Source organism: Ranitomeya imitator, chromosome 10, assembly GCF_032444005.1.
Source record: "Ranitomeya imitator isolate aRanImi1 chromosome 10, aRanImi1.pri, whole genome shotgun sequence".
In the NCBI taxonomy this organism is placed as follows: Eukaryota; Metazoa; Chordata; class Amphibia; order Anura; family Dendrobatidae; genus Ranitomeya; species Ranitomeya imitator.
In genome coordinates, this window is record NC_091291.1 from 132,845,469 (window position 1) to 132,872,521 (window position 27,053).

At 43.9% G+C, this 27,053-nt stretch overlaps 1 protein-coding gene across 8 annotated transcripts in view; it reads left to right on the plus strand.

The window, feature by feature from the left end:
• Positions 1-27,053, plus strand: part of CADM1 (cell adhesion molecule 1) — a 232,581-nt gene that overhangs the window by 185,936 nt on the left and 19,592 nt on the right. For 2 of the 8 annotated variants that reach the window (XM_069741370.1, XM_069741366.1), the window contains 2 exons: positions 10,877-10,957; positions 18,417-18,449. The exons of 2 other annotated variants lie outside the window; for them this stretch is intronic. In XM_069741370.1, the coding sequence (XP_069597471.1) occupies positions 10,877-10,957; positions 18,417-18,449 (114 nt within the window). The remainder of the gene's footprint in view (positions 1-10,876; positions 10,958-18,416; positions 18,450-27,053) is intronic. 4 more of the 8 variants (XM_069741372.1, XM_069741367.1, XM_069741374.1 and 1 more) reach the window with 2 other exon arrangements.

Here is a 27,053-nt window from a genome sequence, read left to right on the forward strand (position 1 = left end):
GGTGGATCGTAGTTCATGGGTGGAACGTAGAGATCATAGGTCATTGTAGAGAATATGGGAGGTCATGGGTGGATCGTAGCTGACATGGGACGTCTTGGGTGGATCGTAGCTAACATGGGAGGTCATGGGTGGATCGTAGCTAAAATGGGAGGTCATGGGTGGATCGTAGAGAACATGGGAGGTCATGGGTGGATCGTAGCTAACATGGGAGGTCATGGTTGGATCGTAGAGAACATGGGAGTTCATGGGTGGATCTTAGAGAAAATGGGAGGTCATGGGTGGATCGTAGAGAACATGGGTGGATCGTAGAGTACATGGGAGGTCATGGGTGGATCTTAGAGAACATGGGAGGACATGGGTGGATCATAGAGACCATGGGAGGTCATGTGTGGATCGTAGAGAACATGGGAGGTCATGGGTGGAACATGGGAGGTCATGGGTGGATCGTAGAGAACATGGGTGGATCGTAGAGTACATGGGAGGTCATGGGTGGATCGTAGAGAACATGGGAGGACATGGGTGGATCATAGAGACCATGGGAGGTCATGGGTGGATCATAGAGAAGATGATAGATCATGGGTGAATTGTAGAGAACATGGGAGGTGATGGGTGGATCATAAATATCATGGGGGATCTTAGAGCACGTTTGCAGTGAATCAGAGTGACTTATTTGGAGAACTGATGGAGACTAGATTTTTTTTAAAGTTCTTCTCATCCCGTATTGGGATAAAGAGATCCTTTGCTTTGGCAGCGGCGTGATGTGGTTTATCAGGAGGGCCGTGAATCATAGTAGCGATACCTTGGCAAGAAACCCAAAAGCTTGTCTGAGCAATCCATTACTAATGATTTTTCAGAGCTGGCAGCTAGCTCGGTCACCGCCCTTTTGTTAGCTAGATGGCCTATTTGGCATATTATCAGTTATAACAGCCTTAAAGAAGTTCTCCGGGAATATATGAATAAGATTAAAAGAATAGAGGCTATTCCACTCTACGCAGGGGTGGAGGTTGAGGTCTACTAATTCTCATCCAGATGGCCGTAAGGCAGAAGCACTTCAGCGTATTATGGTGCAATACCCAGATGACCTACTGTTCTTCTGCAACTAACTGATATTCATTGATGAGATAGAAGTGAACAGATTGAGATGTATCTCACCCATGTGTTTACTAATCTCTCCCCTATACTGGAAACTGATGACTTTCTTTAACTAAAAGGCGGAAATAAAACATTATCATCAATGTCCCACATTTAATAATAATGTTGATTTTATGATCTTGGATTTTTTTTTTATATTCTGTCGCCGATACCATTTTTTTTTTCCAGAAGTAACAGCAGAATCTGCTGCCATATTGGATGTCACTTTTGGAGCAGCTTCTCCAAAGCCGATGATGAACTGTCACTATGTTATTACCAGTACACACTGAGAAAGTGACAGATTGTCATCAACTGCTGGGAAAGTGCGGCAAAAGTGACAACCAACAGTTTACACTTTTCCATATAAGTATGGCCGCCTTAACAAAATAGTAAAATGTCAGCATCTCCGTAAGTAAAGGAAGACCATTAACAAACCCGATTTACCCCAATACGGCCATTATTTTGGGTGGAATTGCTCTGTTCTGTGGTCTTCCATGTTATGTAAACAAACCGAGATATTTTGCAATTTTATAATATTTGTATTTTCTTTCTATATTTAAATATTTTTCCTTAAATTGGTATTGATATACAGTGCATACCTAAAGTTTGGACACACCTTCTCGTTTTAAAGATTTTTCTGTATTTTCATGACTATGAAAATCATACATTCACACCGAAGGCATCAGAACTATGAATTAACACATGTGGAATTATATACTTAACAAAAAAGTGTGAAACAACTGAAATTGTCTTATATTCTAGGTTCTTCAAAGTAGCCACCTTTTGCTTTCATGACTGCTTTGCACACTCTTGGCATTCTCTTGATGAGCTTCAAGTGGTAGTCACCGGGATTGGTCTTCACTTCACAGGTGTGCCCTGTCAGGTTTAATTAGTGGAATTTCTTGCCTTATAAATGGGGTTGGGACCATCATTTGTGTTGTGCAAAAGTCTGGTGGATACACAGCTGATAGTCCTACTGAATAGACTGTTAGAATTTGTATTATGGCAAGAAAAAAGCAGCATAGTAAAGAAAAACGAGTGGCCATCATTACTTTAAGAAATTAATGTCAGTCAGTCCGAAAAATTGGGAAAACTTTGAAAGTGTCCTCAAGTGCAGTGGCAAAAACCATCAAGCGCTACAAAGAAACTGGCCCAGGAAAGGAAGACCAAGAGTCACCTCTGCTTCTGAGGATAAGTTTATCTGAGTCACCAGCCTCAGAAATCCTCAGAAATCGCAGGTTAACAGCAGCTCAGATTAGAGACCAGGTCAATGCCACACAGAGTTCTAGCAGCAAACACATCTCTACAACAACTGTTAAGAGGAGACTTTGTGCAGCAGGCCTTCATGGTAAAATAGCTGCTAGGAAACTACCATTAGACCAGTGGAAATCTGTGCTTTCCCACCGTGTCTTTATGCGACGCAGAAAAGGTGAACGGATGGACTCTACATGCCTGGTTCCCACCGTGAAGCATGGAGGAGGAGGGATGGTGTGGGGGTGCTTTGCTGGTGACACTGTTGGGGATTTGTTCAAAATTGAAGGCATACTGAACCAGCGTGGCTACCACAGCATCTTGCAGCGGCATGCTATTCCATCCGGTTTGCGTTTAGTTGGACCATCATTTATTTTTCAACAGGACAATGACCCCAAACACACCTCCAGGCTGTGTAAGGGCTATTTGACCAAGAAGGAGAGTGATGGGGTGCTACGCCAGATGACCTGGCCTCCACAGTCACCAGACCTGAACCCAATCGAGATGGTTTGTGGTGAGCTGGACCGCAGAGTGAAGGCAAAAGGGCCAATAAGTGCTAAGCTTCTCTGGGAACTCCTTCAAGATTGTTGGAAGACCATTCCCGGTGACTACCTCTTGAAGCTCATCAAGAGAATGCCAAGAGTGTGCAAAGCAGTCATCAAAGCAAAAGGTGGCTACTTTGAAGAACCTAGAATATAAGACACATTTTCAGTTTTCACACTTTTTTGTTAAGTATCTAATTCCACATGTGTTAATTCATAGTTTTGATGCCTTCAGTGTGAATGTACAATTTTCATAGTTGTGAAAATACAGAAAAATCTTTAGATGAGAAGGTGTGTCCAAACTTTTGGTCTGTACTGTATTTTCAGGCTTTTAATCCTACTTGCAGAAATGTATTTTTTGCTGAAGGGTTTAATTAAAAGTGTTGCATTCCAGCTCAACTTAGATTGGGTCTGTGGTCATAAATGAGTTACAAACTCTCGATTAGATGGAACTCACGAATACATTTTCAGTTGCCTCGCTCTGCAGGACCCAGCTATGACCCATTTTTAATGTCCTGGCGGAGGGAAGGAGGTTGTCACTCCGGATTTTATTGTACATGAGTGTGGTCGGAGTGTCATCCCAATTGTGTAGGGGGGAAAAAAGCTTTTCTACCTTCTCCTTTCTGACAGAACATGAAAATCGGACAATGATCGGGTGTCATCCAAGTGATGTCCAATAATTCTGTGGACCCCATAGACTTGCATTGCTGATTTTAATCCAACCCTCAGATGAAAATTGGACATGTCAGAGTGACAAATTTTTATGACTTAATTAGCAAAATTATTGGAAATTTAAATACAAGTCTAAATGAAGTATGTGAGCGAAGGGTTAAATCCATCTTACAACTCAGAAATGTGTACATTATATTACACATTGTACCCGAACTGTCACCAATCTTGGGCAATAGCGTCACATTATACGTAAAAGATGTCAAATGTTGAATCTACATTTCAGAATGAGAAGCCGGTGTCAGGTGTGATCGGTATCAATGCCGATTTTGCAGATTGGCCCCAACCCGAATATTCCTAATATAGCAACCAAAAAAAAAAGAGTTTAACCTGAAATAGGAAAATAATAAAGTCTGATAGAAATAATTACCAGAATTTCACATTTTATAGATAATCCTATTGTTTAATATTAGAGAATGTTTGCTAAACAATCTATTATCCGGTCGGGGGTGTTTTCCAGCACCGTAGAACTACTCTAAAAATTGGGGGAAGTCACCTTCGTTGGATTGTAGAAGGGTCTATTGATTTGGCTTTCATTGGAGGGGTTCAACTCTTCTACGACCTAATTCACAAAAGAGCCAACAGGGATGATCTGTACAGTTAATAAAAACCCATAAAAAGTCTTAAAAAGGTTATTCCCATCACAGCCTTTCATAACAAAGTTGGAAAAAAAAACGCAAAGCGAGACCGAGCCAAGCTTCCAGAAGCGGCACAGAGCAGCCGGTTTCACCGCACCACCCCCAGTAGTCGGAGCTTGGACAGAGTTGTGCCATGAATGGCTAAATTGGGAAGAATAACACTTCCCATGAGACCTGCATTGTTTTCCTTTGACTGAGACATTAAATGCTCAACACCCCCCAAAAAAAGTTAGCTGCAGATTTTTTTTTTATTTTTTTTTTTGCAACCCGTGAATGAGATTTCTTAAAAACTCATCCATAATGATTCTAATAAATTACATAGCAGAATTTCTCCTATAGAAAATCAACTTCCCATATTACCACTATGAATATATATACCCTAAAAGAATGAATGCACCTTCAAAGAATGGTTGACTTATAGCGACACGTCAGAAATTTTGATGGGTGGAATACCCTCACCGATCACCAAAAGGAAGATGCAAAAGTGCTCAACCTCAGGTTAGCTGAAGGCAAATTCATAGAAATAAAGGGGCACGTTTGCTCCAAATGATCTATGGAATAAATTGTGGCAAATGTAATATAAGGTATTTACCCTTTAATAAATTTGGTGCATTTTTGTTTACCCTAAATTTAAAAAACCTCTGCCCAGAACAGTGTAGATTGGGCTTACAACCGTGTGACATATATTTTGCTTAAAAGGGTTGTCTGGGTTTTCGATGAAAGTCTGCAGCCAATTTACGTGACTGCAAACTTTTCTGGATCCTCACAGCGTGTGCACCACACGGTGTCTGGATTCTCCGGTGTCGGCAAAAGCAAGCAATTTGCATATATTTCCGTCCTCATTCCAACTAGACGAGCGCATCCTCATCCGAACTAGACGTGCGCGGCCTCGTGCGAACTAGACGAACGCGTCCTCATCCGAACTAGACGAGCGCGTCCTCGTGCGAACTAGACGAGCACGTCCTCATCCGAACTAGACGAGCGCGTCCTCGTGCGAACTAGACGAACGCGTCCTCATCCGAACTAGACGAGCGCGTCCTCGTGCGAACTAGACGAGCACGTCCTCATCCGAACTAGACGAGCGCGTCCTCATCCGAACTAGACGTGCGCGGCCTCATGCGAGCTAGACGTGCGCGGCCTCATGCGAGCTAGACGTGCGCGGCCTCATGCGAGCTAGACGTGCGCGGCCTCATGCGAGCTAGACGTGCGCGGCCTCATGCGAGCTAGACGTGCGCGGCCTCATGCGAGCTAGACGTGCGCGGCCTCATGCGAGCTAGACGTGCGCGGCCTGATGCGAGCTAGACGTGCGCGGCCTGATGCGAGCTAGACGTGCGCGGCCTCATGGGAGCTAGACGTGCGCGGCCTCATGCGAGCTAGACGTGCGCGGCCTCATGCGAGCTAGACGTGCGCGGCCTCATGCGAGCTAGACGTGCGCGGCCTCATGCGAGCTAGACGTGCGCGGCCTCATGCGAGCTAGACGTGCGCGGCCTCATGCGAGCTAGACGTGCGCGGCCTCATGCGAGCTAGACGTGCGCGGCCTCATGCGAGCTAGACGTGCGCGGCCTCATGCGAGCTAGACGTGCGCGGCCTCATGCGAGCTAGACGTGCGCGGCCTCATGCGAGCTAGACGTGCGCGGCCTCATGCGAGCTAGACGTGCGCGGCCTCATGCGAGCTAGACGTGCGCGGCCTCATGCGAGCTAGACGTGCGCGGCCTCATGCGAGCTAGACGTGCGCGGCCTCATGCGAGCTAGACGTGCGCGGCCTCATGCGAGCTAGACGTGCGCGGCCTCATGCGAGCTAGACGTGCGCGGCCTCATGCGAGCTAGACGTGCGCGGCCTCATGCGAGCTAGACGTGCGCGGCCTCATGCGAGCTAGACGTGCGCGGCCTCATGCGAGCTAGACGTGCGCGGCCTCATGCGAGCTAGACGTGCGCGGCCTCATGCGAGCTAGACGTGCGCGGCCTCATGCGAGCTAGACGTGCGCGGCCTCATGCGAGCTAGACGTGCGCGGCCTCATGCGAGCTAGACGTGCGCGGCCTCATGCGAGCTAGACGTGCGCGGCCTGATGCGAGCTAGACGTGCGCGGCCTCATGGGAGCTAGACGTGCGCGGCCTCATGCGAGCTAGACGTGCGAGGCCTCATGCGAGCTAGACGTGTTCAATAGAAGTGACGAGCTAGGCTGATTATGTCTAGTCAGCACTCCTTACACCGCCAGCACTGGAGAATTTCGTCAGCGTGCCATGCACATGCTGCTGTAAGGATTCAAAAGTCTGTAGTCGCATCCTAAACTTGGACAATCTCTTTAAAGCTTAAAGTCCATCTAAACGTTGTTGCCCCTTCCGTTACCCAATTTTTAATATTTTGGCAATTTGTGACTGATGGGGCTCAGTTTACGTAAAAAAAAAGTTGTAAACTAATGGTCCCCAAGTGAAGCAACATTAGGCTGAGCACTTCTGCCCCTTTGTTGTAGTTTGCACTTTGTTTGCGCTCAGCACTGGCCAAACTTTTTGACAGGTCTTTAAATTTTTTGAACTTTTCTAACTTCACATGTAAGTTTTTAATTTATTCCACAATTGTGTGATAATGATTATGTTCAGTTTTGCGGTATTATGCTACAAAGTTTGGCTACTTCCGAGATGGCAGAAATCTAAAGCATTTTAGCCACTACAGGAAATGAAATGGTATTTTCATTATTTCTCTACATTCAATGAGCAAAAACTGGGACACAAACACCCTGTGTGAACTCTGCTTTGGGTTATTGCTAGAATAGTGCTTTAGATGAAAAATGTACCATCAGACTATTGTAATATAAGGAGAGGTGGGCGAATGTGAGGAAGCCGGAAAGCTTCTTGTGCACGGTGTTTTACATTCCCAAGGTTACCATACGCTGGGCCGCCCCTGCCGGCGTTAGGACGGCACGCTGTTTGTCTCCGCCATCGGGCACGGTTTGGATTCCTGCACGCCTTTACTTTTCATCATAAACAACTAGACTGACACATTTTCTGCCCAGCAGTCGTTCCATTGCCTCGAGGTTCTCCGGATTTCGCGCTCTGTCCCGGCTGGTCTTAGGACTTCTGAATTCACTTGGCAGAATATCATTTGCTACCATGAGATGAGCTGCCATTATTAATTTTTATTGCGTGCTTGCTGCCTCTTCTGACACAGCGGAGTCATTGTTCAGGCACAGCAGAACCTCGGCCGCTGTCTGGTCCAATGCACAATCCAAAACTATTTCTTGCCTTTCAGTGTGGGCGCTCAGTGCCAGTCCGACATCACTTTCTCGTGTGCTGCCCGCAGGATTCCACGCGCAAGCCAAAATTGAAATCTGAAACAAAATTTCAGCAGCTTTGTCTTTCGGGTCAGTCCATCAGTAGAAGCTGGGAGTTGAGGGTAGAGAAGACTTGACTTCTGTAGAAGACATATCCAAATTGTTCCTGTATAAAATATCGTTGGCACGTCTACCTGCTCTGTGTAGTCATTTGGATTTATGTTAGAGATGAGCAAAAAGTTTTGCCGCAACCTGATAAGGCGTCAAGAGGCAGCCGGACCAGGGCAGTGCAAACTTCTTCTCCTGGCAAATGGATGCTGGCCTACTGGACCGACTCTTGTGATTGTTTGGCCCACTCAATGTCATGACATCGCAGAGTTTGTGAACGAATTAAATACGTCCATGATGCCATCAGAAGTTGCACTTCCCTGATTCTGTAGCCACAGACCACGGTCCTAGGAATGTTTTTGCTCAACGCTATCTTCCCGCCAACTGCCCCAAGCTTTCAAACATAATACTAGAATATTTGAGGTGTATCGGACTGAAAGGGGATGAGTTTTGAGCAATCCTTCACCCAAAAGTAGGTATTTAACGTAGGGGGCATTCCAAGGTAGGATTGGTGGGCAGTAAATATGTATAATATATAGTTGCCCACTTTCCCTGGAGCGCCAGTGGCCACCACTTTCTCCAGACGTTTCCCAATTTTTCCAAGAGAAGTCTTTAACATTTTTTTGTATTTTGACACTGGGTGAGTGGAGATTTGGATGTGCGCAGTTCTTTCCACTACTATGTTGATGTCTAAATGTTTTTTTCTGGCCTTGCTTCAGTTTTTCCGTCTTGCCTTCCCTTTTTACTTATCTCCTAAATCTTGCAGCAGAAAATGTGCTTGGTATTTTCTTTCTGCACTTCAACAGGAGGATAGCGGCCAACACAGTTAATGGGACCCCATCTGTTATGACCGCCATTACCTAGCCATAGTTTACTGTCTATACCAAGACACATTAATTCAGAAAAGGGCACATAAGGCCAGAGAGAGCCCATATGGCTACTATCGGATGGCCTCATCTTCGTAGACCGTGTGAATCTGCCCAAGCACATGCAGTCCCTAGAAGAGGACCCAGCCCAGGAGATCACATCACCCTTATCCATTTTTAGGATTCGTAGACCGGTAATGATAAAATCAAGTGCCACAATTCCTAGATCGGAAATTATACAGGAAAAAGTTGCATCTTTGTACCGTGTTAGCCATTAGATAGAAAAATATTAATATTTGAGAGTCCTCATTGGTTGATACCTTTTAATGGCTAACGGAAAAGGTGGTAGCAAATTGCAAGCTTTCAAGGCTACTAAGGTCTATTCGTCAGGCTTAGTATAACAGAAAATCTGAAGAATCATATATTTATACAGAACAGGGCTCAGGAATAATGCTATCTAATAATCGATAAGACATGTATTGCATTATTCCTGTGTCCTGTTGTGTATAAATATGTGACTCTTCATTTTTTGTATTAGTCTATGCCTGATGAAGAGACCTGAGTAGTCTCGAAAGCTCGAAATTTATCATCTTTTCCATTCGCTATTAAAAGGTATCAACCACTGGAGGACTCTCGAATTTTAATATTTTTCTAGATCAGAAACGGCGACATAGGAAGGATTGGTAATTTGACTATTAAAGGGAGTTTGTCATCACAAATAGACCGTTGAAGCCAAGCACAGGTGCTCTGTGCTCCCTTCGTGTGACCAAATAGTTTAGTGCACCTTGTGGGAGACTGCGGTAAAAGAAGCAGATGGGGAGGTGGATTTAAATGATTGGCAACACCGAGCGGCGTAACTTTGCAGACTGTCCCTTTAAGAAAATTAACTGTTTAAATAGTCTCACTTCTGGTAACTCCTTTTTTTTTTTTTTTTTAAAGATTTTGCCAGATTTTTTTTTTTATATAATCTTTGTTAAAATTTAAAAATCTTTCAATTTTGATAATGGGGCTATTTTAGTGTCGTAAGTCTTGTTTCAGGAAACAACACATGTACATAGTCGAAATGAACAGACCTCTGACCCTATCTTTTGTACTGAAGCATGTGCAAAACTCATCGTGTATGAAGGGAGAGGAGGTGAGCTGTGACATTACCCATTGTAGTTGGGTCTAGTGTTATCAGCTGTGTACAGAGGTGTAAGCGGTCATTGTAATCCTCTCTTGACAATCAGGCTGCAGAAAATCTTCCAGAAAGAATAGGAAGTACAGTCTAAAAAAAAAAAAAAAAGCAAGTGTAAAAATGTGAAAAATTTCTAATTTTTTGAATGCAGATTGTGATATGAAAAAAAAAATTGGCCATTTTTAAAAAAAAAAAAAAAAAATTGTAACCAGGGCTGTGGAGTCGGTAAGCCAAACCTCCGACTCCTCAATTTCCATGACCGCGACACCGACTCCACCAAAATGGACTCTAACTCCACAGCCCTAATTGTCACACAAAAACCCCAAACAAGCAATGGGTCGTTTTCGGAAGAGACACCCCATTTTTTTCCCCGAATATCGCAATCTGAGTACAAATCCCAATGCAAAAATTTGACCGCTGGTCCCATGACCTGAAACAGACGGCTTACGAGACCGTTTTATTTCGGGTCAGAAGACCTATGTCCAGTCTGTGCGTCGAGGTCCGTGTTTATAAAGACGTCTAAATTTATTTTCACAGTGGACTAATTTTTGGAAGAAGCATAACCAAAAACCCAATCATCGAGCAACTAATTAGCTTGATGATTCATGCTAAGGCTTAGAGGAATATTCTGCAGTTTCTGTGCTCGCTGCTTTACGTTCCTTCAATATTTTGCCTTTATTTCTGATATCGCCTGCTGACAGGCCGCGTTCGCTGGTTTAATGCCATCACTACTAATTTAAATTTGTTTTTCGTTTTTTTGCTGTTATATTTATTTTTTTCCTTTAATATTTCATCTGAACTTCATGCCGCTTTCCGATTGATGTATTGCAAATATTTGTGTCACGTGTATTCCATGTTAATGTATATATTTTTCCATTAATATCCCGCTGGTTTCCTCTTTGTATAATAAGTCTTTTTTTGTTGTACTGTTGTATTAATTACCCCTCTAATGACCTTATTTCATGAATCATTTTATGGATGTTTTGCAAATGATATCCTGCTACAGTATTCACATTAATTGTGTCCTGGTTTCCATCGATGCATTGATATCCTACTGATTTTTTTTTTTTTTCCCATTGATATTGTGCTTTTTGTGATGTGTTTTTTTATTTTATTTTATTTTTTTTAATTTGGAATTTTTGTTTTCCTTGTTTTTTCCATCCAGATCCCCCTACCACTCCCCCACCACCCACAACAACCACCACTACCACCACAACTACCACACCCACCACCACCACCACCCCAGGTATGGTAACTTCATAACATGTGTGTATGTCACTTCCCTGCATGGTTTGGGGATGGGGGGGGGGGGGAAAGGGATCACATTTTTTTTCAGGTGGTTTGCAACCTCTGACCCTCGGGTGAGCTATATTTTATAATTTATTACATTGGACTATCTTAGAGGACTTGTCACTTGCCTTAGATATGTCTTGTCTTCCTGAATCTGGCGTTGTTTTTCTTTTGTTCCTGCGCCTCTGCATTCCGGAGACATGATGCCGTCTTCCCTGTGTATAATAAATCTACTTTTTGGGCCTGGTAGTCGGCTCTTTTCTTGATAACCACACCCAGTTGGCCAACAAGGCTTGATTTTTATACTCGGAAATGGAGACACCCAGAAAAAAAAAGAAAAATAACGTCAAATTCAAGATAAGAGGCATTTACACCAGGTTGAACAATTGCCTATTTCCGGTAAGTGACAGATCCTCCTTCGATGGGTCATCCCAAAAACAATATATGTCGTCTATCTGTTGGCCGGAAAATAAATGGGGATCTCACAGCTGAAACTCTCACCAGAGAGTCTTCTGTGGAAGTGGAGACGTACTGAGCATGTGCAGCCACTGCTCCAACAAGGGAGGTGGTCGCACATGCTCAATACCGCACCACGCACACAAGGGCCTTGGAGATCATCTTTCTCGGGGTGGGTGGGTGTCTCATCAGCTGGACCGCCAGCAATCATGCATTTATCATGTATCCTGTGGATGGGTAATGATTAACCCACTTTAATAACTTCATGTGGTCATTAGGGACAGTCCACAATCATTCTCCCATTCTTGGGGTGCGGCCACATCAGGCGGAAATGCTAAAGATTTTCTGTATGGGTTTGGACAGTGAAAATTTGATTTGAGCTTGACCAAATTTTACCCAATTTTTGCAGAATCTTTCCCACACGAAAACTGCAGATTTTTACCACATCATGTGTTTTTCTTTCCGATTTTCTTTATGGATTTTACTTCTAACAAGGTAAAGAAATGAAATCTGCAAGAAAATTCCACGTGTTATACAATAATGTATTATGGCAGATTCAACACACTTTTTTTACCGTCTTGTGTCGTTAAAGGAGAGAAGATTTTTTTTTTCTGCAGTTTTTCTTAAATGGAGTAACTTTGGAAATAGCCTAGATTAAAAATCTGTCTCCATAGTAACAGACTACAATCCCTGTGTAGTCAGACCCTGCAGCCTTATTACCATAGGACTGTAGAGACAAAACGGGACGTTTTACATGCATTTCTACGGACCGCAGAGATCTAATCTATGTGATGCAACATATTTGTCAATTTTGTAAAGATAGAAATTGGCTTAAAGGGATATTTCCATCTTACACATTCATAATGTGCAGACTCAAATTTTAAGGGTTAATGGTCTGTTAATTAGCACAAGAGTCATAAACTCAGCAGTAGTCTTCCTGAATACCCACTTGGGGCCAGAGGAGCCTAAAAGTGCTAGACCTTTTTGGACAATGTTTGGCAGCCATTTTTTGCCCATTAATATCTGCCAATTTTGTGTTAACTTTTTTTTTTACCTCTATGCATTACAGCCGCCATAACTTTTATCGTTTTCTTTTCTATCAGTGTGACTGTATGAGGTTTTGTTTTATGCGGGAGAAATTTTGACGTTTTTTGGCCCATTGTGGGGTCTGGTTGATTGGACTGTCCTAGCAAGATTGGGCAGGTATGCAAGATGGTTGGACAAAGTGTCAAGTTTGAAAGTGATCTCCTATTCATCAAAAGGGGAGGATAACTTTCCAATCGATGGGAGTTTAACTGCTCTGACCCCCTACGATCCCGAGCCCCATGTGAATGGTGCAGAGACCGAGCATGTGCACTGCTGCTCCATTCATTCTTCATGAGTGCCAAAAACCAACACAGTGTAGAGCTTGGCTTCCACTATGGCAAGCCTGGCCTATCCATTTCCTATGTGCTAAGTTTGGAAATTATCCCTTAGTCCTGGAATAGGATAGCGTCCCGATAACTAGAGGTCCAACCATTGGGACCAACACTGAACCGATCAACCAGGGCTCTAAAAACTCCTGCTAAGAGAGGGCTCATTGAACACACCTCCGCTCCATTCATTCTTCATGAGATTGCCAAAAAACAACCAAGTGTACCTCTTTGCTTTCGCTGATGTGTCCAGTAAGAAAGAATGGAGCACAATGCACATGCTCTGCCTCCATTCTATTCAAACAGGACTTTAAGACCTCCATTCTGGGGATTGGTGGAACCCACGGGGATCAAGAAGTTATGTCTTATCCTATGGATAGTACGTATCTTCTAGTCTTGTTACCAGTTAAATCTTCAAAGGTGTTAGCCTGCAAAGGTAAGTACAGATCACCAAGTAAGATGGAGTGGGGAAGGGTCTGCCTTATTTGAGCCAGAGCGTAGAACCGCTCACAAAGAGGTCACTACCACTATGGCAGACCCAGCCTGTCCATATCCTATTTGCCAAGTTGATAAGTTATCCCCTATCCTTGGAATAGCGGATAATTGGAGTCTATCTGTTGGAACCACCACTGATCCCGAGAAACAGTGCTCCAAAGAATCCTTCTAAATGGAGCAAAGGCTAATGAAAGAACATCTCTGCTCCATTCATTCTTAATGGGATTGCCAAAACCCAGCTACAATGTCTCCAGCCGTCACATTCAGAAGGAGATCTTCAGATCTCTGTATCGTTGGTGGGGGGAGGTCCTAGCAGTCAGATCACATCAATCAGGAATTTATTGCTAGGGGTAACTTATAGTCTTGGTACAATACCTACAAAGGTAAGTGCAGATCACAGTAGGATGGCGTGGTAGAGGAAGTAGGATGGAATAGGAACGGTTCCCTGGTTGGGAACCTCTAAATTGAGCTAGAGCTTAGAACCGCTCACAAAGAGGTCGCTTCCACTATGGCAGTGCCGGCTTGTCCTTATCCTATGTGCTAAGTTTGGAAGTTATCGGAATCACTGTGGGTCCAATTGCTGGGACCATCACTGATCCTGAGAAACAGAGCTCTGAAGAGTCCCATCTAAAGGGGCAAATGCCTCCACTCCATAAATTCTTAATGAGATTGCCAAAAACCAGCTCCACTATCCCAGGTGGTCCCATAGAGAATGAATGGAGCAGAGGTTTGCATGCTTAGCCTCCGCTCCATTCAGAGGGGCTCTCCACGTCTCTAGATTGTTGGGAGTCCCAACAGTCAGACCCCAACAATCAAGAATGTATCCTTCTAGTCTTGGTACATAACCTACAAAAGGTAAGTGTAGATCATAGAGTGGGATGGAGTGGAAGGAGGGAAATAGGGTGGAATGGGGGAAGTAGGATGGAGTGGAAGGGGGAAAATAGGGTGGAATGGGGGAAGTAGGATGGAGTGGAAGGGGGAAAATAGGATTGAGTGAAAGGGAGGAAGTCGGTTGAGTCGAAGGGGGGGGGGAAGTAGGATAGAGTGGGAAGGGTCCTCTGGTTGGGAATCCCTTAATTGATCTAGAGTGTAGAGTCGCTCACGAAGAGGTCTCTTCAGCTCTGGAAAATCCGTCCTGTCCATTATTTAGATGATCAGCTAATTATTTGATTGTCCTCCATCTATCCCTAGATTTCCACCGCAGCGGTTATCTGGGCGAGCTAGTACCAACTGACCTTCCGAATCCAGACCTGCAGTAGGTGGGGGGGCTTCTATTAAAAAAAATGTAATGAGAAAAACCCTTTCGACTCGAACAGTCTAAATTATCAGGCAGGCTGGCCGCTCCATCTCCTAGCAACCGCGTGAAACATTATATTACTTTGATTACATTTCGTTTTTTCCCCTTTTTACGTTTTTTTTTTTTTCTTTTTTAAGAACCATGAAACGGTTCACGTCTGCAATCGCTTTTGTCAAACTGTATGTGGAATAATTGGAAATAATAGGAGTTTTCCTCACAGCGACACGTCCCCGGTGGCACACAGTTACGTGACACAGGTGTTTGCCCGGCGCACACAGGGTCAAGTGGTTTATTTATGCTGGTTCCTGTAGTGCGTGGTAATTTTCGTGAGAGCCATATTTGCCTAATTAAAGGGATTTTCAAGCGTGACCGAGCTATTCTGAGCTTCTGGTCTGTCGATTTGCAGTAAATTGCAGCGTGCGCTTCCTTTTCATCCTAAAAAATGCATTAGGAGGCCGAGCCGTGTGGTTATGATAAATGATGCCATATGTAAATGACTGCGTGCTTATCAAGCCCGGGTGGATTTCCAAAGCGCTTTTTTTTTTTTTCTCCATGATGTGGAACCAATCGGTCAGTAAAGAAAATTCACAAAGAGATGCCAGATAATGTAATGTACTGTGCAAAAATCCTAATGTTTGATGCATTTTTGTAAACCAGCTGGACAAACTCATTTGTTATTAATTATTCTGTGTTCTTGGGTATATCATCTTTCAGATATCCCCCAGTTATTGCTGGCATGTCACACTTAAAGGGATTGTCCAGGACTACAGTATGATGCAGGTCATCAGTATCAGATCGGTGGGGGTCCGACACCCCAAGAGATCAACTGTCAAGTGCGGCTTGTATCCACAGTAAGGCGCTAGAACACCACAGCTCCGTACACCGAGTAGTGGCCATTCTCAGTACTGCAGCTCCGTTCCTATTAGAGTAAACACTACCTGAGCTGCAGTACTTGGGTGTGGCCACTACCCAGTGTACGGCGCTGTTCTGCTTCCATTCTTTACACTCTACATCCGGCCGCCGCAGGTCCTGCTGTCACCTGATCGTCAGTGGTCCTTGGTGTGGAAGCCCCAACAATCTGTTATTGAATACCAAAGGATAGGTCATTGATATCTAGCTCCTGGATAACCCCTTTAGTGGTGGTTTGAGATGTATGAAAAAGTGCAAAAAAAATATTGGGAATCGGAGTGGGTCCCTTTTTAGTATTGTTGGAAAAAGAAAACCACCCTTGTCCACTGTCTAAACCCCCCCCCCAAAAAAAAAAAAAAAAGCAAAAAGATCTGCGATGAACAAATCGATTCACAAGACCCTGGTCCAGTTGGCAGCTCAACATTCGATGGCTGCTGCTTAGGAGCCTGGAAAGCCACTTCCTACCTGCCGGCATACCCAGCTGACTTATTTGATTAGCCGGCCTGGCACAACAATATTGTTGTGGCCAACTAATCAAAAGAGCAGTAGGAGATTCCTGCAGGTAGGAGGTGGTTTGCAGGGCTCCCATCCAGCGGCCATCGAGTACTAAGCTGGTCACTAGACCAGGATCCTCACCTCTGTTGCACACCTATGAAAAAAAGCAATTGGCAAATCTGTGGTTTGTCCAACATTTCACAATGTTTGCCTGTTTTAGGTCCCGAGATGGTAGCCTTCAACCTTTTTTCCTACCCACTTATTTAAAAAAAAAAAAAAAAAAAAGTGTTGAGGTTGGCCCCCAAACATTTTGTGTGTACAGAGAAAGAAAAAGTCCACTGTTCTAGGAAAATAAATCCTGATAATTTTATGCAGGATTAGTCTAAAGAGCAAAAGAAGAAATCTTCAATTAACTTATATCAATTTCTGTCCGATATAAATAATGGTGAGTGGTGACCCATTTTGCATCTTTGTTCTCTTAAGAAAGCAATTGTAACATCAATTGATCTTCACAGTAACATCGAAGGAACTAAAGAATCCAGTCTATCCATAAACCGAGAGATGGTGAGGGAAAACGTAGCTAATCTAAATCTCCTGGTCCAGATGAATTACATCCTAGGGTTCTGAAAGAGTTAGCAGCCAGCAATTGCAGAACCACTAGCCAAAATCTTTGAAAAATCCTGGAGAACAGGAGAAGACTCAGAAGATTAGAGAAGGGCAAATGTTGTCCCTATCTTCAAAATAGGAAAGAAGACGGAGCCAGGAAATTACAAGCCAGTGAGCCTTACTTCTATACCAGGAAAAATCCTTGACCTAATTATTAAACAGCATGTAAGTACTTGGAAAAGAATACAGTAATTAACCAGAGCCCGCATGGGTATGTAGCAAACAAGTCATGCCAGACTAATCTAATTTCCTTCTATGATGGAATCACTGACTGGGTGGATCAGTGAAATGCGGTTGATATAGTATATCTCGAGTTCAGCAAAGCATTTAGTAAAGTATCTCATATCCTTATTGCAAAAATGTCCAAGTATGGGATTGACAAGGCTAGGGTTAGGTGGATTCATATTTCCTCAGTGATCGTACTCAGAGCAGTAATAAATGGTTTCACATTCAGTTGGAAGAGTATTTCAAATGTGATACCACAAGGCTCTGTCCTGGCTCCAGTGTTCAACATTTATTTTTATAAATGATCTAAATAAGGGAACTGAAGGTAAACTAATCAAATTTGAAAAACGACATTTGCATCTATAGAATGGTAGGAATAGAACTAAGCAACAGCACGTGTGAAAAAGACTTGGCTATACTAATAGATCTCGCCTCATCAAAACTTCTTACATGTTGAAAGATTTTTGGAAAAGTCCGGCTAATATTCACATGTGGTTATGTGGCATCTATCTTTGGTTTTCCAGGATGACAAAAAATATGTATTTTATTTCCCCCTTGAAATAGTGCCAGGTTTGTCTCTGGCTTGTGTCTGGTATTACAGATTGACCCTATATTTTTTTTTTTTTTTTAAATATCTTGGCCAGTCCAAAAGTGTTAACATGAGAAATGCAGTTCTGTCAACCGGCATCATGTTATAGAGGAGACTGATGTGGGATAAGATTTTGTAATTTTGTTTTTGTAATATGTATTTAAATCTCTGCTCATTCGGGGCTTAGGAGTCCAGTGGGAGGTCTTAATTAGCTGCAAGGCTGTCAATTACTAAGTAAAACCTCCCACTGGACTCTTTAAAACTGGACCATACGTAGACTAATTTTTATGCCTGCTTATTCTGGGTTTAGTAGTCCAGTGAGCGGTGTCACTCAATAATGGAGTCTTTCTGAATGTAGATCATAAATTAGCACCTCCCACTGGACTCTTAAGGCTCAGAATGAGTGGAGATTAAAATGAATAGCATACAAGTTGTGCTGTGTCTTTTACCACAAGACAATATATCGATCTTCTCGGCTCCTCTTGACCTATAACATGACGTTGACAGGTCCCCTTCAAATTGAAGCTCCACTTTGGGCGACAAAAAGGGGCTTAATACAAACTTGGAACCAAAAAAATGTATCTAAGCGAGGCCAAAACTCCAGAGTCCCCAAGAGTTATATTATAAGGCCCCTACTGCCCATAGTTCCTTTGGTCCTAGAAGGTTGTGCTCCTTTCAGGACTGGAGGTAAGTGTGAGGTGTCTCTCTGGTGTATGACTGTCACGTTTTCCCTTGTCTTACAAATTCAATGCTGTGTGAGATTCATTATTGCTTGTGTATTATCTGTTCCCTTTATTTTGTCCCATTTTTCCCTTTTTTTGCATGCTGTTCCTTCCGTTTCCTCCCTTCCTCCTCCTCTTCCCGTGTGTAGACGCAAGTGCAACGACAGAGCCTGCGGTTCACGGTTGGTATCAGCTTTCTGTTCTCTATTTCCAGATGCCAACAAGCCACGCCAGTAGTGTAAAGGGATAGTAGAACGCCTCCATCACCGGGCCGGGGCCAGGAGGACGGCGATCCATTACTTATTGCCCATTGTGTCCATTCTAGGATCGATTGTATCCATTTATTTGGCTTCACGTCTAGTGGTGGGTTCTGTGGTCCATTAGATTCAGAACTAGATCTCTTTCCAACGTCGGGCCTGGCTTGTTGCTCTGTTTGGTTTGTCTTGTCTACATTCTGGTCCTTTCCTGAGACCTGTGCATGAAATGCATGACTGCACTAATGGCTAATGCGGCTGGTGGGATCTGCAACGTTCTGTAACCCTCTTGCGCAAGTCTTTACACAAGAAAAAGTACAGTTTTTTCGTATCTAGCTGATATTTATGCTAAAAATGCACGAAGCAGAGATGAAATGTGTGAAAAGTCTTGACCTGCTGGATGAGGGTCAAGAGAAGTCCAGGGCACCAGACGTCCTCCTTTGGGTAACCTTTATTGGTAAAGAAAAATTAAAATTTCTCTCCCACGCACGGGCCTTCATCAAGCCATAGAAAATGAGGGAGATGCATTTCTATGGCTTGATAAAGGCCCTGTGCGGCTGAAACGTTGTGATTTTTCTCTACCAAAAGTAGGACGTCTGGTGCCCTGACTCCTGGATTTCTCTGTATTGCCACAACCTTGTGGAGGGTTGCACCAAGTGTGTACGGACAACACAGCGATGCACGGGACCCATTTATTGCTAGGATGAAAGTTAAGATACGTAATGGAATCTTGTCTAGACAATTGCTGAACTAGGAAGTTTTGGGTCGCGGTGCCAATTGGATAAATGCTGGACGATCACATAGATTTTCAGGCAATAGACAAGCATCTATGCGTATCGAGCTCTGTCTATACTTCAGACCGCTTATGTTGGGTGAACAGGAGGATGGATGGGACATTTTTAATTTCAGCATGCCCAATCTTGGTTCCTTAAGGCTTCCACGTTCTCTATTGACTAAACATGCAGGATTGAATGGGTGAGTCAGGTGGAATACTGAGTCAGGCCTCATCTGGAATACTGTGTCTAGTTCTGGGCACCACATTTTAAAAACAACATTTTAAAAACTGAAGCAAGTTCAGAGAAGAGCTACCAGGATAGTGAGCGGACTGTAAAGTATGTCCCACGAGGAGCGGTTAAAGGATCTGGGAATGTTTAGCTTGCAAAAAAAAAGGCTAAGCGGAAACTACAAAAATCTGAAGGGCTGTCACAGTGTAGAGGGATCATCATTATTCTCATTTGCACATGGAAACACGAGAAGAAATGGAATGAAACTGAAAGGGACAAGAGACAGATTAGATATTAGAAAAAACTTTGACAGTGAGGGTGATCGAGTGGAACAGGCGGCCAGAGAGGTAGGCAGTAGTGATGAGCGAGTCTGCTAGTAGCTCGGGTGATCTCCGTGTATTTGTTGATGCTCGGAGATTTAGTTTTTGTCCACACAGCAGGATGATTTGTGGCTACTAGACAGCTTGAATACATGTGGGGATTCCCTAGCAACCAGGCAACCCCCACATTTACCTAGACTGGCTAACAGCCATAAATCATGCAGCTGCTACAACAAAAATTAAATCTCCGAGCAGTCACAAATACTCGGAGACCACCCGAGCGTGCTCGGGAAAACCCGAGCAAAACGAGTATACTCGCTCATCACTAGTGGGGAGTTCTCCTTCAATGGAAGTCTTCAAACAGAGGCTAGACAGACATCTGTCTGATATGGATCAGTGAATCCCGCATTGAGCAGGGGGTTGGACACTATGACCCCGGATGTCCCTTCCAATTCTAACATTCTATGAGTAGCTGTCTCCAATAGCAATCCTCCAACAGCTTAGGTGATAATTGATTGATGGATGGGGGTCTGACTGCTGGGACTTGAACTAATTGGCATAACGAGGCACTTTTAGGGCACGGTTAGACGGCCGTATAAATCGGACCAAAATCGAATGCAGTGCATGGACTCGCCGGCAGCTTTCCTGGCCCGAGCCACTCTTGGATTGGTAGACCTGCCGGCCAGTCCGAAAATTGAGTTGTGATCTCTTTCCTAATTATATGGCAGTCTGACTGTCGATCATTGTAGGTCTCAGCGGTCAGACCCCGCACCGATTAGTAAGTTTTCTTCTGTTTTGAAGAATCGGTGATAACTTATTTTCACCGGACATCCGCTATAAGTGTGTGATCACTAGCGATGAGCGAATATACTCGTTGCTCAGGTTTTCCCGAGTATTTGTTAGTGTACGGAGATTTAGTTTATCGTGACAGCTGAATGATTTACAGCTACTACCCAGCCTGAGTACATGTGGGGATTCCCTAAAAACCAGGCAACCCCCACATGTACTCAGCCTGGGTAGTAGATGTAAATCATTCAGCTGAGGTGATGAAAACTAAATCTCCAAACACTAACAAATACTCATAGATCACCTGATCGTACTCGGGAAATCTCGAATAACGAGTACACTCGCTCATCACTAGTGATCACCTTTTTTACAGTTCTGAATTTGATTTGATGATACTATAGGGCCCCATACACATTTGGTGAAAGTTATCGGACACTGACAACTTTTTTTTTTTCGCTGGGAGTGGTCAAATTTTGTTTGAATGCAGATTGCACATTTTCTGTTAGTACAATAAACCTCATTTCAAGGCAGAAACATTACTGTGTCCAACAGTTATTAGATATATGAAACCGAAATAGCTGTTGCAAAAAAAATTTTTTTTATAAAACATTAAGCTTAAGATTAATAGGGGTGCCCAAACTTTTTCATATAACTGTATAGATAGAGAGATAGATGGAGAGATAGATTATATATATAGAGAGAGATAGAGATATATATATATATATATATTTAATATATCTAATATATAAAGCTGAATGTGTGTATGTATGTATGTATGTGTGTGTGTATGTATGTATGTCCGGGATTGGCATCTGCACCGTCGCAGCTACAGCATCAAAATTTTGCACAGTCACACGTCTGGACCCCGAGAGCGTCATAGGCTATGTTGTGAGGTGAAATTTTAACCCCGCACATTCCAATTCACCAAACAATTTTGCCCCTATCTACATAATGGGGAAAAAGTGAAAGGAAAAGTGTTGGAGGCAAATTGACAGCTGCCAGATGTGAACAAGGGGGACTTAAAGAATGAGAGCGATGGCGCCAAAGAGTATATACCGTACAGTTGCTAATGTGGGGCCCCGACATGGGATACTCACCACACACAGGGATATGAACACACACACAAAATGCGCCACACACTACCACGTGCTTGAACACATATACCACCCTCAGCACACATTTCACCACACATACACCAACCTCGCCACATAAAAGTCGAAACACAAAAGTCGCCGCTCAAATCTCGCCACGCGCAAAACTCGCCACACGTGCAAAACTCACCTCATGGAAAACTCGCCACACGTGCAAAACTCACCTCATGGAAAACTCGCCACGCGCAAAACACTCCACGTGCAAAACTAGGCTCACGCAAAACTCGCCATACGTGCAAAACTCGCCTCATGGAAAACTTGCCACACGCGGAAAAATTGCCACATGCAAAGTTGCCTCACACAAAACTTGCACATACTCAAAACGCACCACACAACTCCCACGCGCAAAACTCGCCATGCGCAAAACTTGCACACAACTTGCTACACTAACCTGTCACATGCAACTCGACACACAAAAATTTCTACACGCATGTCGCCACATAAAACTCATCTCACAAAAGTCGCTACATGCATGTCGCCACACGCAACTCAACACACACAACTTGACACATGAAACTCGCCCTAAAACACACACAAGTCTGGTATTATCCTTCAAAAATAAAAATCTGATCAATAAGCAGACAAACTACAAGAGCAACAAATGTACCATATAGGAAATACAGCAGCTGTCAGTCACATGACCTGTCTATTATGTGTGAGCTAATATATACTGCCGGGGGGAGGGCTTCCTGTTGGCTGGGGATTTATCAGGCTGCCAATTTATCTTACAAATACTGAGGTCAAAATACTGAGCAAATAACGTGTTAACGAGGTCTAATACAGGAGATGACACAGATATATACTATATACAGGGGAGATGACACACAGATATATACTATATACAGGAGAGATAACACACAGGTATATACTATATAGAGGAGGAGATGACATACAGGTACATACTATATACAGGAGGAGATGACACAGATATATACTATATACAGGGGAGATGACACACAGATATATACTATATACAGGAGAGATGACACACCGGTATATACTATATACAGGGGAGATGACATACAGGTACATACTATATACAGGAGGAGATGACACACGGATATATACTATATACAGGAGGAGATGACACAGATATATACTATATACAGGGGAGATGACACACAGATATATACTATATACAGGGGAGATGACATACAGGTATATACTATATACAGGAGGAGATGACACACATCTATAATATAACGCTGGGAGCGTCACTCTGTCCGAAGCCTTTATAGACTGCGCAGGCGCAAGCGCCGTCGCAGTCTGGCCCCCACAGAGTGACGCTCCCAGGAGATCGCGGTATGCGTAAGCACTGAACGCATACCGCGATCTCCACCGGAGAGTCAGGGACCGCCAGGAGGGTAAGTATATTCACCTGTCCCCCGTTCCAGCGCTGCGTGCGGCTCTGTCTCCCGGCTCCTCTGCTGTGACAGTTCAGAGGGCACGATGACGCGCTTAATGCGCGCCGGCGCCGCCCTCTGACTTACCAGTCACAGGCAGAGGAGCCGGAGTGTGTCTTCAAGAAAATGGTGCTGGAAAGCGCGGACTGCGCAGGCGCCGATTCCTGCTGCCGGAATCGGCGCCTGCGCAGTCCGCGCTTTCCGGCGCCATTTTCTTGAAGACACACCTGCAGTGGAGCCGGACGATAGGTGAGTATGGTATTTTTTTTTTTTCATATGGCAGCAGCATACGGAGGCATACACACTGGAGCGTCTTATGGGGGGCATATAATACAATGGTGGCGCAGGATGGGAGCAGCGCATGACAGAACGGGGCAGGATGGGAGCAGCACATGACAGAACGGGCGCAGGATGGCAGCAGCACATGACAGAACGGGCGCAGGATGGCAGCAGCACATGACAGAACGGGCGCAGGATGGCAGCAGCACATGACAGAACGGGCGCAGGATGGCAGCAGCACATGACAGAACGGGCGCAGGATGGCAGCAGCACATGACAGAACGGGCGCAGGATGGCAGCAGCACATGACAGAACGGGCGCAGGATGGCAGCAGCACATGACAGAACGGGCGCAGGATGGCAGCAGCACATGACAGAACGGGCGCAGGATGGCAGCAGCACATGACAGAACGGGCGCAGGATGGCAGCAGCACATGACAGAACGGGCGCAGGATGGCAGCAGCACATGACAGGATGGGAGCAGCACATGACAGAACGGGCGCAGGATGGCAGCAGCACATGACAGAACGGGTGCAGGATGGGAGCAGCACATGACAGAACGGGCGCAGGATGGGAGCAGCACATGGCAGGATGGGAGCAGCACATGACAGAACGGGGGCGCAGGATGGGAGCAGCACATGACAGAACGGGGTGCAGGATGAGAGCAGCACATGACAGAACGGGGGCGCAGGATGGGAGCAGCACATGACAGGATGGGGACGCAGGATGGAGCAGCACATACCAGGATGGAGACCATATACCAATATAAATGCTCGCCACCCGGGCGTAGAACGGGTTCAATAGCTAGTATATACTATATACAGGAGCAGATGACACACGTATATGCTATATACAGGGGAGATGACACACAGGTATATACTATATACAGGAGCAGATGACACAGGTATATACTATATACAGGAGGAGATGAGACGCGTATATACTATATACAGGAGGAGATGACATACAAGTATAATATATAAAAGAGAAGATGACACATAGGTATATAGAGGAGGAGATGACATACAGCAGGTATATTCTATATACAGGGGAGATGACATACAGGTATACTATATGCAGGAGATCACATACAGGTGTATACTATATATAAGGGAGATGACAAACATGTATATACTGAGGGGAAAATGAAAGGAGTGAGTGCAAAATGATAGGAGTGAGCGAAAATAGTGGAGTGATCAGAAAATGACAGATGTGAGGGGGAAAATAAGAGGAGTGAGGGGTAAAATGAGAGATGTGAGGGGGAAAATGAGAGGCGTGATGGGAAAATAAGAGAAGTGAGGTGCTATAACTAACCACAGATATTTACTATGCCCAGGCAACGCTGGGCTCTTCAGCTAGTGTGTATGTATATATATATGTATATATATATATATATATATATATATATATATATATATATATATATATATATATATATATATATACACATATACATATACATACTAGATGGCAGCCCGATTCTAAAGAATCGGGAGTCTAGAATCCATATATACTTAATTTATTCAAATGTAAGAATAATACAATTAATAAATAATAGTAAGAAAGAACAAAAAATGGCTGCACTCACCAGCTCTTGACAATTCTTGTTATTTAAGAAATTGCTGGGCAATAATGGACAATGTCCTTATGTGGCAAATAATAGAGCAATATACCCAATGTGGCAAAGAAGAGGTTAATAAACGGCAGTCTCTCAGTATAACAGTCAGTGAATAATAGGCAGTATATGGAGAAAACACCAAACAAAAGTTCAAAATTGGTGTGAAAATGTCACTGAACCACTTCACAACTAAATATATATAGTTTTGGTAAATGGTATTATCATTTTTTTGACGAAATTCGGCAGGAGCTTGAAGAGCAACGTCACTGGGCCCGCCTCCACGCAGTAGAAACTTGCTGTGAGGTAAAAATTCAAAAATCACACCAAAATGGCGGGCGGAGTGTGTCACAGTACGGCATGTTTCTGATTGGTCGCTCGCAGCAGGCGGCAACCAATCAGACACTGGACACTGTTGACGTCACTTATCTCCGGACATTAGCTCCGGATATTAGCTCCGGACATTAGCTCCAGACAAAGCCACGGAAGTTGGCACAAATTGCAGGAAGTAGTATTCTAGGCAAAAAAAAAAAAAATATGTGTATATATATATATATATATATATATATATATATATATATATATATATATATATATATATATATATATATATATATATATATATATATACATACAGTGGGGCAAAAAAGTATTTAGTCAGTCAGCAATAGTGCAAGTTCCACCACTTAAAAAGATGAGAGGCGTCTGTAATTTACATCATAGGTAGACCTCAACTATGGGAGACAAACTGAGAAAAAAAAATCCAGAAAATCACATTGTCTGTTTTTTTATCATTTTATTTGCATATTATGGTGGAAAATAAGTATTTGGTCAGAAACAAACAATCAAGATTTCTGGCTCTCACGGACCTGTAACTTCTTCTTTAAGAGTCTCCTCTTTCCTCCACTCATTACCTGTAGTAATGACACCTGTTTAAACTTGTTATCAGTATAAAAAGACACCTGTGCACACCCTCAAACAGTCTGACTCCAAACTCCACTATGGTGAAGACCAAAGAGCTGTCAAAGGACACCAGAAACAAAATTGTATCCCTGCACCAGGCTGGGAAGACTGAATCTGCAATAGCCAACCAGCTTGGAGTGAAGAAATCAACAGTGGGAGCAATAATTAGAAAATGGAAGACATACAAGACCACTGATAATCTCCCTCGATCTGGGGCTCCACGCAAAATCCCACCCCGTGGGGTCAGAATGATCACAAGAACGGTGAGCAAAAATCCCAGAACCACGCGGGGGGCACTAGTGAAGAAACTGCAGAAAGCTGGGACCAATGTAACAAGGCCTACCATAAGTAACACACTACGCCACCATGGACTCAGATCCTGCAGTGCCAGACGTGTCCCACTGCTTAAGCCAGTACATGTCCGGGCCCGTCTGAAGTTTGCTAGAGAGCATTTGGATGATCCAGAGGAGTTTTGGGAGAATGTCCTATGGTCTGATGAAACCAATCTGGAACTGTTTGGTAGAAACACAACTTGTCGTGTTTGGAGGAAAAAGAATACTGAGTTGCATCCATCAAACACCATACCTACTGTAAAGCATGGTGGTGGAAGCATCATGCTTTGGGGCTGTTTCTCTGCAAAGGGGCCAGGACAACTGATCCGGGTACATGAAAGAATGAATGGGGCCATGTATCGTGAGATTTTGAGTGCAAACCTCCTTCCATCAGCAAGGGCATTGAAGATGAAACGTGGCTGGGTCTTTCAACATGACAATTATCCAAAGCACACCACCAGGGCAACGAAGGAGTGGCTTCGTAAGAAGCATTTCAAGGTCCTGGAGTGGCCTAGCCAGTCTCCAGATCTCAACCCTATATAAAACCTTTGGAGGGAGTTGAAAGTCCGTGTTGCCAAGCGAAAAGCCAAAAACATCACTGCTCTAGAGGAGATCTGCATGGAGGAATGGGCCAACATACCAACAACAGTGTGTGGCAACCTTGTGAAGACTTACAGAAA